General features: G+C 35.0%; 1 protein-coding gene across 4 annotated transcripts in view; it reads right to left on the reverse strand.

Moving 5' to 3' along the window:
- Positions 1–424: 424 nt before the first annotated feature.
- The window catches only part of LOC106056667 (uncharacterized), a 38226-nt gene continuing 25099 nt past the window's right edge, over positions 425–13551 (reverse strand). For all 4 annotated transcript variants that reach the window (XM_056022054.1, XM_056022055.1, XM_056022051.1 and 1 more), the window contains 3 exons: positions 12534–12752; positions 3880–4092; positions 425–591 (listed from right to left, as the gene is read on the reverse strand). In XM_056022054.1, coding sequence (XP_055878029.1) covers positions 542–591; positions 3880–4092; positions 12534–12752 — 482 coding nt within the window. In that variant the 3' untranslated portion in view covers positions 425–541. The remainder of the gene's footprint in view (positions 592–3879; positions 4093–12533; positions 12753–13551) is intronic.

Genomic DNA, 13551 nt, shown 5'->3' on the forward strand with positions numbered 1-13551 from the left:
ACAATCATTCTCAAATACACACAGATATTGTAATTAAAATTATATTTATCTAACTAGACATTTCAAATATCTAATAATACAGAACTAAAGTCCTGACACCCCACAACATACGTTTTAGCCCGTAAATTATTGTATCTGTTACAATGAGATTAAACAGACCTCTCTCTTTCTCTTTCCTTTTCTCTCTCTCTCTCTCTCTCTTTCTTTCTCTTTCTGGAACCCATATTTTTTAGTTTTTTCACCCTGCGCATCGTAATTTTCGACATGGGCGTTTCACTTGATTTGGAATATTATTTTTTATTTCTCTGAAATTCACAGATGTCGTCATTGAAATCAGTTGAGAAAAGACAAGATTCTGTTGAATAAACACACTAGAATAATTATAACGATAACACCAATATTGTTTTATTATTTTTATTTTAAAATGTAGTAAGAAATTGATGTCCTTTATTTATAAGTAAAGTCAATTCAATAGTTGCACGTTTCCTGTGATAAAAAATGACCATAAAGGACTGCCATAGAAGAAAATAAAATGACGCTTTCACTGGTTCATTATACAGACGCCTGCAATACTGTATTTGCTTGACACCCCTGGAAATACAGACACATATCATCTGAATGTTCATTTTATATTTTATCATTTGTTTAAATGTCAATCGTTTAATATGGGTACATTTACATGTTTCTTAATTAGCAACAACGTCGACCAGATAAAATTAAATCATAGGCGACAGACAATTTTTTTTCAATATGCAAATTGAGACAAATAGATTAAATATATATTATTATATTAATGTATATAAAATACTACATTAGATATTATATAGATAGTGGATTAGCTAGTGCTCCTTGCAAACATACGTCTAACGGAAGTGTTGCCAACTGTGCCAAATAACTACTGTTGAAAAGACGGGCGCCAAAAAGCAGTTCCATAAGGTCGAGGGTTAGGGTTAGGGTACCATTAGGTCGAGTTTTAGTCGATTTAGTCTAAATGTTAAAAATGTGTACGCATCATTTCTCCCACTTCCCATTCTCGGATCAAGTTGAAACGTTGCGAAATTATTCACTGTCCCTAACAAAATACAAATCAATCAAACAATTAAGAACTCAATTATTTAATAAATGGTAATTTTGTTTGATACAGAAAAGGGGAAAAATCTTACAATATTGAGATTTATGGCTACACAAGTGCCGTTTATTTTTCTTATCTAACCTTTTTTTTCAAGGTATATTGCTTTTTTTTAAATTTTATTTCGAACTTTGGACTTATTCAGTTTTATTTTTCAAAAGATAACTTGTTGCTGCGGAGAAATGTTTGAGCATTGCAGAAATTCCTACTCTTAGACTAGGGGTTGGCTAATTACAGTCCGCGGAAAAATGCAAGTATATTAAAAATAACCAATTTTAAACATTTATAAAAATTATTGAAACTCCTGCTTCTTATCACTTATAATGAAGAGGCTACAGAACCATTGTCTCTACACGTCATTCTAAAATGTTTCAAGAAAACGATGATTATGCTTATTGTCAATATTACGAAACAGTCAAAGACACAAACTCAGGACAATTTGTATTCAGTGCTATGAAGAACTGTGTTGAAAGTGTTGGGTTGGCTTGGAACAAGTTGGCAATCGTAACATTAGAAGAAACCCGTGCTTTGACTGAGAAAAACATTTTTTTTAAAATAAATTAAAGAATAATATCCCAATAATAAATTCTAAAAGTTTGCACTAAGCTCCATTGAATATAAAACATGATGACCTAATTATCTCAGAGCTAAGGGCAGTTTCGATAAGTACTTGAAGATTTAGAAACAAAATATCAGAATTCGGTACCACTGTAGCATCCATTGGCTTAGCATGGACTAAAAAATGCTTTTTCGACACTAGAGGGTCACTCAACTTTGGAGATTCGAGTTTTTATAGCATTTCATTTATTCATACCGATTGACCGATTGACCTAACAAGGAACAAAGCTTTCGACTATGTCACACGGCTTCGACCAGGGGTCTACAAAGGGAAAAAATGGGGGTCTATGAGATGTCCACGAGGTCTACCATTTAATGGATTTTATTTCATTCGTGACTTTTCACATCCCATTAATGCAAATATTTTATGCACTAATATATGATTAGTACCTTACGAAATCCTTTAAATATTTATCCTGCTATTCAAACGAAAAAAAATTGTATTTAATTTCAACACTTATTTTAATAGCTTAATTTTGTCTTTTTGTAATTAATTTTTAACACAAATAAATGTATATTGTACAGCGTTGATTTTTTTTTAATTGGGATGATGGTGGTTTATGAGCGTCTTACAATATCTCTTTTACTTATAGCCAAATACGGAAAACACTATAGGTCAAAAAATTGATTTTACCAGCAGTTGAAGTAATTTTTTAATTTTTTTTTTACAAACTTACATATGATATTATTAAACGAATAAGCAACAATACAGTTCAAGGACACATCGGTGGTATTAGTTATAACATTAAAAGTTTCTTATGTAATTCTCAGCAAACAACATAAACAGTCTGGGATCAATCTCTGACAGGGTTTATCGCTGTGTGCTGTGTGCTGTTAACTGCCTAAGGGTCACCGACTCCTTATTTTTCCTAAGGATTGACCCACAAAATCTTCCCCTTGTTTGGGTATAGCTGCAAGGCAGCAAAGATTTGAATTCAGTTTTCCTTCTGCTAGGTGGGTAGCAAGCCAAGGCTAATGAGCCCTTCTCCTGTTAGTGAAAACAGTTTGCGGACCTAATATTTGAGCCACGTGTGAAAGATCAAGAAATACACAAGAATCTCACCTTTTCTAAAACTTTTGCAATAATACTTAAGACAAATTAATTAATTAATTAATATTTAATGTTTGAAGGACTATTTCAAAGAACAATACACAGAAATACATATTAATTGTTATTTTAATTGGTTTAAATTTGAATTTTATCAATAAATCTCTATAACTTCAAATGTAGCTTTAAATTACTTTTTCACTCTTCTTTAACTACAATTAGAAATTAGTATTAAAAATGTTGATGGATTGCAAAAATACAACGCAAGCTAAGCAAGCGGTCTAACGAAAACCAGAAAACATAGCAAGAGGTCTACAAAACAAAAAATGGGAACTACTGATTTTTTTATCAACACGAGAGAGGTGACGATGGTTTCTAGAGATTGGTCCTCGTGTTCTTATAGCATTTTATTAAAAGAATTCATTCCGAATGACGTCAAAGGAAAAAAACTCCCAATACGTCACACGGCCTAGTTAGACTAAGAAATGTCTTACACATAATATAAGCTTTTTTTTAAAGTATATAATATGTTTTTCTTGTTTACAAAACTTATATCAAGTTACTCTGTCCGTCTTTTAAAAAGTTTATACAAGTTTTTCTCCCAATCTCAAAATCAAATGAAATTAAAACTTTACACAATGATTCATTGGCATCGACAAGATATGAATTAATAAAGAAAAAATAACCAATTAGTTAATTCATTCATTACCGGTTATAAATTATTTTGTTTTCCTCCGTCAAGGGAAATGAATCCTTCAGTATTTACATATAAGGCTAACCCATTAAGTAAATAAATATGTTTTTTTTTCTCCCAAACCTTTTCTCGAATCAAGCTGAAACTTTAAGCAATTATTTATTGTACCTAGCAAAAGATGGAACATTTAATTAATTAACTCATTTTTATACTGATTCTTGTGTTGTCAGGTAAAAGAAATAATTATGAAAAATTTCAGCTTGATTCGAAATTGGGTGTGGGATAAATAACGTGTCCAAACTTTTTAGCAGACAGACAGAGTGAATTGATATAACCTTTCGCTAAACTTGAATTCATACCACACCTACAGGCATCAAAATAAAAATTTACCGTTTGGTTTCACAAATATATTGCGTCCAGGTTGAAACAGACTCCTATCTACACGAGTGTACATCCGACAGGTATATCCGTCGAAAAGAACAGCCTGGCATTGGATCAAACTCATGCATAGCTCTTGGCAGGACGGGGCGGTGCTTGTCAGTGAAAGTTGTGGACTTCTTAGATCAAAGATGTCGCCTCCTATCTGGTAACAACAGGGTAGACCTTCGGAAATTGGAAATACATAATTAGAGAATAACAAGTATTAGGTGGTGAAAGAATTACTAGCACTACATCAAACTGTGCACGACCAATGGATTACAAAATTAGAATAAAAATATTAGAACCAATAATTTTAGTTGTAGTGCTACAAAGTTCGTTTTTAAAAAGCATACACACCACACCGTTTCAACAGGGCGCCTAAGAAAGGCAGCTTTGAACTTATAATTTAGATATAAGAGTGGCAGAGACTCTATGGGGATCTTCTGAAGTATGTTCTTCCCCTTTTACGAGCAGATACCAGTGTTGCGTTGAAACCCGCTAATATAAAGTATGCCTTAACACTTCTTAGGCCCATTAGTAGTAGCGTTCTCGTCTGCTTATATTTTAATGCTCGCTCCCCCACATACAAACAAAACATACACACACTACTTTTTAATGAAACGCCTCTCGCCAACAATACACCATTACACTTTATGGACCTTGTATATTCAGTGCAACAACCAGCCATACAGTAACGCCATAATTTTTGCCATCCTCCAATAGAGAGCATACATTCCTAACCAAGAACTTTTAAGTCCCTCCAATAGGAACCTGGACAGCTAATACCAAAATTGGCTCTAACTATTTTTTTAATTTTAACAGTTGATGTAAATCTTTGAGTAAAGAATTGTTGGCTCGTTGGTCACACAGGGAAAACTCGAGTTTGACCGTTATAATTTTTCAAAACACAAAATAAATATAAATTTGGCTGGAGACTATAGCTGGGTATAGAGCCAACTTGGCGTAGTCAGCCGTATTACCGTAATTGGGACATAACCGAGTACATTTAAAGTTTCTTCAAATTTAGTAAATTTTATAAGCGTTTTTAAGTTAATTTAATATAGTTTACATCTAGATTCTAGATCTAAAAGTAGATCTAGACTAGATCTTAAGAGTTGCAAATCAGAACTTTAGGTCTAGTGTTAGATCTAGATGTCTATAAAATGATCATATTGTTACGAATCTCACTATCCGGCTCTCTGCAAACTGCACCTTGCACCACCAACTGAAAGAACTTGACAACTCAGGGCTCCAAATAATGTAATAGTTTAATGTCAATAAATAACAGCCAATACTGTACAATTGGCAGCACGTAACACAAGACTGTACAAATATCTATCCTGTTAATAGCCGTGCCGCCGTCTCAACTCTTGCACTGGTCTCTCCGTCTCGTCTGGGATTTGTACTGAGCAGTAGTAACGAACCGTAGATCGGGAAGTTGTCACTGACTCGACTCTGATACCTTCGCTCTTTATATAGGGTCCCTGCTGGCTTTCTAGAACCGGGCAGAACGTCGGTCGACCATTCTGGGTGGTCATATGACTACATCCCTCGTGACGCTCCTGACCTCTGTTCACGACGCCGATCCTACTCGAACCTTCATGTTGACACTCGTCTCGGTTTACCGTCGTAGCTCGTCACGGTTGACGGCTCGTCAACCGTTGGCCTGGGGCGATTTGTGTCGGCTGACTACACACACACCACTACCCCCATCTGTGCCACCACCAAGTTTACAACAATATTGTTACGAATCTCACTATGCAGGCTCTCTGCAAACTGCACCATACACCACCAACTTAAAGAACTTGACAACTCAGGGCTCCAAAGTAACGTAATAGTTTAATGTAAATAAATAACAGCCAATACTGTACAATTGGCAGCACGTAACACAAGACTGTACTAATATCTCTCCTGTTAATAGCCGTGCCGTCGTATCAACTCTTGCACTGGTCTCTCCGTCTCGTCTCGGACTTGTACTGAGCCTTAGTAACGAACTGTAGATCGGGAAGTTGTAACTGACTGGTCTGATACTTTCGCTCTTTATATAGGGTCCCAACTGGCTTTCTAGAACCGGACAGAACGTCGCTCGACCATTCTGGGTGTCAGATGACTACAACCCTCGTGACGCTCCTGAGCTCTGTTCACGACGTCGATCCTTCCCGAACCATCATGTTGAAACTCGTCTCGGCCGTACTGACGTAACTCGTCACGGTTGACCGCTCGTCTAGCGCTGACCTGGGGCGATTTGCGTCGGCTGACTACACACACACCACTACCCCCATATGTGCCACCACCAGGTTTATAACAATATCAAGAAATAATCGCACAAATAATAATAATAATAATAATAATAATAATAACAATAATAATAATCTTTATTGTTCGTAAGAAAATGTGTCTTACAATTGGTGCATTACACTAAACACAACATTATAACAATAAAAAAAACAAAATGTACATTCACACCAGGCTCACTCATAATTTGCTTGTGAAAAGTTTATATCAGATGGTTTTTATTTAATGATTTGATTGCCAAGGACCAATGAGTTTTTATGTCTGTTTGTCTTTGCTATCGCAATCTTGTATCTCTTGGAGATGGTAAAATCACAAAATCCTGACCCAAAAGGAGATTTTTTATTCCTAGAATCGTTTTAGCTTTTTTTATAGATGTTTGACTCAAACAGCTGTCCAAATGGGTTTTGTTTTTAGCCAATAATTTTACCAGCAGCATGGATTCTATGAAGTTTTTTTAAATTTTTAATGTTCAGATTGCCATACCAGGCAGTGATATTAAAACTTAAAATATTGCAGATGTGAGCGTGATGAAAAATAGCCTAGACCTTTTCGCTAACATTAAACGAGGACAGTTTTCTCAGTAATCTTAATCTTTGCTGCCTTTTTTTGCTGATATAATCAGTATTTGCAATAAAATTTAGTTTATTTTCTAGGATATTACCAGAGCTTTAAAAATATTTTTCATGAATCTACGTTTCAAGAATGACCTCTCCGCTGAACAAACTGTTACAGGCAGTGACTAGGAATAATGTAAATGGGCTTTTGTTGCTGCACATAAAAACTACATATATATTTCAGACGCGAATAGCCTAAATTTTAAGAAAAAGAAATTAATAAAGTCATTTCTCTAAAAAAGAAGTTACGAATATAAAACCACAGACCTATATATACTACAGTCAATCTTATCTTATCTTATATAATACAGACATTTCATCAAAATAGAAGATGATTACGTCCTACGCGTCATGCATTCAGTCATGCATATTAACCAATGACTTAAATGCTGCCAAGTTACTGGTTTTCCTGGCTAGCTCAGGCAACTCATTCCATGCTCTAATAGCACTAGGGAAGAAGGAGTATTTGTACAAATTTGTCCTAGCATATGGGATGAGGAATGTGCCTTTATCTTTGTGTTTTCTGAGTATTTTATTAAATTTTGTTTTTGTATTTGAAAATTATGGTTCAGTGTTTTATGTATAATTGCTAATTTACTTTTGAGTCTTCTGTCCTGAAAGCTTTCTAAATTTAGTGATTTTACTAAAGGTGTTACTCTAGTCAAATGTGAATATTCGTTTGTTAGGAATCTCACCGCTCTGTTTTGTGTTCCAATTTCTTAATGTTTTCTTGAGTTGAAGGGTCCGAAACAGAGGATGCATATTCTATTATGGGCCTAACGAAGGTTAAATAACATTTTAGTGTTATGTTCTTATTTGATTTATAGAAACCTTAATGCTTTTTTTTTATTTTTCCATAGTTTCATCAATATGGGGATTCCATGATAGTTTTTCATTTATTATAACACCTAGGTATTTTGAGTTTTTTAGTTTGTGTTACTGATGGAACATTAAATTTATCTTTTTTGTTACTCTTAATAACTGACATTTTTCAAGGTGGAAAGACACTCTCCAATTTGATTCCCATTTCTGTAATTCATCTTATTCTCTTTTTTAAATTTCTTTATCTTGTGTTGTTTTATTGTTCTATATATTATGCAATCGTCTGCGAATTCCTGACTTTTGTTCCTGAACTAATGCAATTTGGTAAATCATTTATATAAATTAAAAATAGTAGTGGACCTAAGTGTTCCTTGAGGTACACCTGAGTTTACTGTTATTGGTGATGATTTAGAGCCATTTATTATTACATTTTGTTCTCTCCCTATCAGAAAATCTTTAATACACTGATGCAATGAACCATCAATGCCAAAATATTTTAATTTTTTAAGCAAACTATTGTGGTGAACTTAGTCAAAAGCTTTGGAAAAATCTAATAAAAGAGCATCTATTTGCTCACTGTTATCTAAACCTTTTGAAAAATCTTCAATTAGTCCTTTTAATTGTGTTTCACATGATCTATATTTCCTAAAGCCAAGTTGGTAAGGAGTAAGGACATTATGTTTGTCTAAGTGGTTTATGACGTTGCTACATATTATGTGTTCTAGGATTTTGCATGTGATGCTGGTAAGTGATACTGGTCTGTAGTTTCCTGCGTCAGATTTTTCTCCTTTTTTTAAATAGAGGGGTGACATTAGCTTCTTTCCAGTCCCTTGGTACTCTGCCCTGGTTAGAAGATGTCCAGACGCTTTATTAGGTTTGATGTTGGCTAATAGTTTTTGAATTCCATTTTCTTGTACTACTATATCTTCTATGTTGTCTACTTGGTTCAAATTAAGTAATATGTCTTTGTCTTCTGGGGCTGAAAATGCTGATGCAAAGTATTTGTTTAGGATGTTTGCTATAGTTTCATTATCATTATGTATTATGTTTTATTCATCTTTTAATGGCGCTATGCCTGTTGTTTCCATTTTCTTAGACCTAATGTATGACCATAGGTTTTTGTTGTTATCTTTAGATATTACATTGTTTATGTATTCACTCTGCAGCTGTCTGCTTATTTTTTGGGTTAACTGTTTAATTTTTATATACTTTTTGTAAACTCTTTCTGCATTAGTTTCTTTAAATTTTCTATATAGGTTTTCCTTCTGTCTACAAAGCTTCTTTAGTCTATTATTAAACCAGCATTTATTTATTTTGTTTGATGTGTATTTAGTTGGTATATGATTTTCTATAATGCTTTTAATATGGTTTTTAATGAAATTCCAGAGGTCATCGACTGGTTGGTTAATGTCTTTTTCTAATAAGAATGTTTGTTGGAAGTTTAATGCAGCTTGGTGTAGTTGTGTTGGGTTGCATTTGTTCTTCTTCTTCTTCTTCATCGTTCTCATTGTTATGTTGGAGTGTTCATATGACTAGACCAATACATGAGATGAACTGCGCAGTGGTTTCCAAATCAGGGAGCTCTCCATATAGTTTTCTTTCTATTGGGGTGATTTGGGGCCGTGCATTTGTTCAAGAGTAAGATTTTTCTTTTGTATTTTATATTGGCTACTGCTTTTATCTGACTGTGTATTTTTATGATCTCATGGTATGATAGACCTGAGATAATATCATAATCAACTACTAATCCAGGTCTGTTGGTTAAGAAGAGATCTAATGTGTTGTTTAATCTAGTTGGCTTTTTAATGATTTGATCTAAACTTAGGTTGTGTAAAGTTTCTATGAAAAGCACATATATGTCCTTAAGGTTTTGGTGTTTATCTATGGTTAGTGTTTTCCAATTTATATCAGGTAGGTTGAAATCACCAATATAAAAAAACTGCATTTTTATCTATACAATATTGAATATGCTTCTACATAAAGATCTATTTTTCAACTCCAAGACCTAATATACCAATATAATAATATTAAGACCTAATATATTGTTACGAATATCACTATCCAGGCTCTCTGCAAACTGCACCTTAAATTACCAACTTAAAGAACTTGACAACACTATAATAGTTGAATAAATCTGCGCCAATACTGTACAATTGGCAAAACGTACACTGTACAAATATCTCTCCGTTAATAACCGTACCGCCGTATCAACTCTTGCACTGGCCTCTCCGTCTCGTTTCGGGCTTGCACTGGGCTCAACAGTTCAGGACTGACTTCACACAATAGGCTCGTTGTGTCGGACTCGATCGCAGACCAAGATCAAGACGCCAGTCGTCTCAACTGTACTTGACAGTATTCCGCACCGAACCGTCGTAATGCTCCGTACAGAACCACACCGTTGAATTGTGCCTTAGTCGACCGTGTTCTGAACCCCTGTCGTGAACCGTCTTTACTGCGACATCTCCGCTCTTTATATAGGTCCCTGCTGGTCTGTCTCGAGACCACATGCAACCAGGTTTTCTCTTCTATGACTGCTATTGCAAGTAAAGGTTTTATCTGGTCTTTAAAGCGTTTCCGTGGGGCAGCTCTGTTATTTTGACCAGCTTTTAGCTCACAAAAAAAGACTACCTTTGGCATACGTTCGCTTCCTATAAGGGATACGTGCCCTGCCCAGCGTAACTGTCGAACCATACGAAGTCCGTCTATACTGTCCATACCGGCGTTCGCAATGGCATCGCTGTTTTTAGTGTGGTCTTCCTACCGTTTGTTCATGATGGAGCTCAAACATCTTTAGTGAAAGCGTTCAATTAGTCTTAGTTGTTTTCTATATAATATACATGTCTCAGAGCCATATAGAAGGGTTGAGAGAAATTTTTTTTGTAGGCAGTCGAGCGATCTATTCCGCCAACTCACTCTTGAATGTGTCCAAAAGCACTACTGGCCATGGCCAGACATTATCAACTTCCTTGAAAGTGAGTGTCATTCGATACTATGCTTCCTAGAATTGTAAAGTGGTCTTCCACATTAAGGGTACATCCATTTACGTGATCTTTGGGACTGAGTAGGTTCTATTGGGTAACTTCTGGAACATGACTTCTGTTTTCCCGAGGTTTATAGATAAACAGAAAGAGGCGGCAGCGTATGCGAATTCGTTGACCGCGATTTGGAGATGATGTTCATTGTGGGCTAGCAGGGCGCAATCATCGGCATAGAGAAGCACTGTTATGACCATTTCTTTGGTTTGTTTTTTTGTATGGGATAGTAGACGTCGAAGATTGCCGTCCGAAAGAAACGTGATGTCGATGCCTTCGAGCAATCAATGCCTCATTTGACCCAGCATTACGCTAAAGAAGATAGCAAAAATAGTAGGAGCAAGTACACAGCCCTGCTTCACGCCATTTTTATTGGGAAATGATCGACAGGTCACCATTTTGTCTGATCTGGCCTTTTTGTCCCACAAGAAACTGCTTGAGAATGGATAGGAGTGTAGTTGGGCTTCCGAGCCTGGCCAGAATCCTCCATTAACCATTGACCATGTCGAAAGCCTTGGTGAGGTCCACGAAGGCAGTGTATACATAGGTTAATATAGTATGCTAGACTTATATCTAGTCTAAAATCAAGACTAAGTCTAAGAAACTAGATCTAGACTTCCTTGAGTTACAAAAAATTCTGATTATCTAAGATTCTGTTTTTCTATATTTATAACCTAGATATATATTCTAGAAGTAGATCTATACTGATTCTATAGTTACAATTGGAATTCAACGTGAATATTTATGATTATATAGATTACAGGTTATAACTATATTTGATAGATCTATGACTATTATGACAAGGCCTATGGCATGTGTGAGATCAATTTTTCAAAGAACTATAATTAATGGACTTCATCTAAAACAAGTTCATTCACATGCGATTTTTTTTTTATATTTATACACTTGATAAGAGAAATCAGGTATTAACATCTAGAGAAAACCCGACCCCTTAATTCAAGAAAACATTAAGAAATTAAAACAGACACAAAATAGACAGTGAGATTCATAAAAAAACGAATATTCACAATTGATTACAGCAACACATTAAGTTTTAAAATCACAATTTTTATTTCTAAAATTATTTTTGTGTGTGAAATTGTGTATCGGAAAATGATGGGTACTTGAAGTAAGCTAGACCTAAAAGAAAACCACAGATCTTGGGTAAAGACTCATCAAATAAAGTACTGTAAATATGTAGTTTCACGCGTATGTTTCAGGTTTTTTCTTTTTTATAGCCTCTATCGGGTTTGATCCAAACTACCAGTATTTTTGTGCAGAATTTTTTTTCTATCAGGTACACTTAAATTTACAGCTTAATAATGTCAGTTTAATTTAAAATGAGAACTGAAAAATGCAAAAGATAAATAAGGAAAAAAGTACTTCCGGCCCAATTTCTAATTCTAGTTTTAAAGCAAAGAAACGAAACGCATAAGCGCAACATAGCCCATTTCTTTTTTTTAAATGAACTCTGTCAAGTAATTGAGAAACAATGACATTATATACTTCGTATTGCCACAGTGACTTCGTAGATATAGATTCCTATATTCTGAATTATCAACACTTTTAATTACGTCATTTCATTGTTGGCCTTTGCCTTGTGTTCCCCTTGTAATTGAATGAGTTGTTACCTCTGCTATAGCACTCTACACAAGATAGCAAAAAGAGATAGAGATAAGGGTAAAGAGATGAAGAGGTAGAAGGGTAGAGAGGTAGATGCGATGAAGAGGTAGAGGTAGAGACTAAAAGAGATGCAGAGGTATAGAGATGAAAAGGTAGATAGATTGGTTAGAAGGTAAAAAAAAAGAAACGTCTTGTTGCCTCTCTTACCTCCCATGGGTTCGCCAATGTAAACACTTACCATTTAGACATTTGACTTTTCTTCCCAGAATGCTTCCCCACTTTGACGTCAGACTAGGATGGGAGGTGTACAGTTTACAGACGTTGCTGTCTTGCACATAATGCTCACATTGTGACACTAGACTACACGCTGTCTCACAGAAGTACAGGCTCCTATAAACAAGTACCCATTCCGCGGCTACGCCGATGTCGACATTGTAATGGACTAATGCTGTTATAGCTAATGCAAGAGAAAAAAAAAACACGTTACAGGTCAATACAATACGACGCCTGTTGAGGTCTTTCCTGTTTTTAGGAGCTAACAATTTTACACGAGATCTAGCGTTGTCAGCAGGCACATAACTTCAAATTCAATGAAAATATATTTGTTACACAACCCTCGTTATCTCCAACACTCTTATCCACTTAGGAAACCATTAGTGTTTATATATTGATTGATAAACGAGAAGCTAGTCAATCGCAATACTGCCAGATACGTCTCGTTCTGTCTCGAAGGATGCCTTCAGATAAATCAATGTTGTAAATAGTAAATCGGAAAGAATCTGCTGTGACTAAATTAGGAAGTGGCAAACGCTGCCAAAGCTCGTGCTATTAGAGTTTACTTTTTCATTTGTGGAGTGAGAAATTGTTGATTTTGGGTGAAAATGTCAATTTCTTAAAAAAAATTGTTTAAACAGTTTGTATACATTTTATACTAGGGCACCAAAAAATTTGCCTAAAATCGTCATTTGTATTGAAAAACATTTAAATATACACGTTTGTATATGTTTCAATACAAATTCCCAAAATTACCTAATAAAAACGAATCAAAAATGAAAGTCTTTTATTTTATTTATTATCCTGTTTGCTGCCGCTCATAGAATTTAAATCTGTTCTAGAAAACATATTTAGCGTAGGCATTAATATGCTCTATATTGAGACACCCCATTATTGAGGAGAAGGTATTTGTTGTAGTCAGTCCATGAACCTCTACACTTTTGGTCTGTATGAAGAGCCGTTTTCCAAAATTCAAACAATGC

Source organism: Biomphalaria glabrata, chromosome 2 (genome assembly GCF_947242115.1).
Source record: "Biomphalaria glabrata chromosome 2, xgBioGlab47.1, whole genome shotgun sequence".
Classification (NCBI taxonomy): Eukaryota; Metazoa; Mollusca; class Gastropoda; family Planorbidae; genus Biomphalaria; species Biomphalaria glabrata.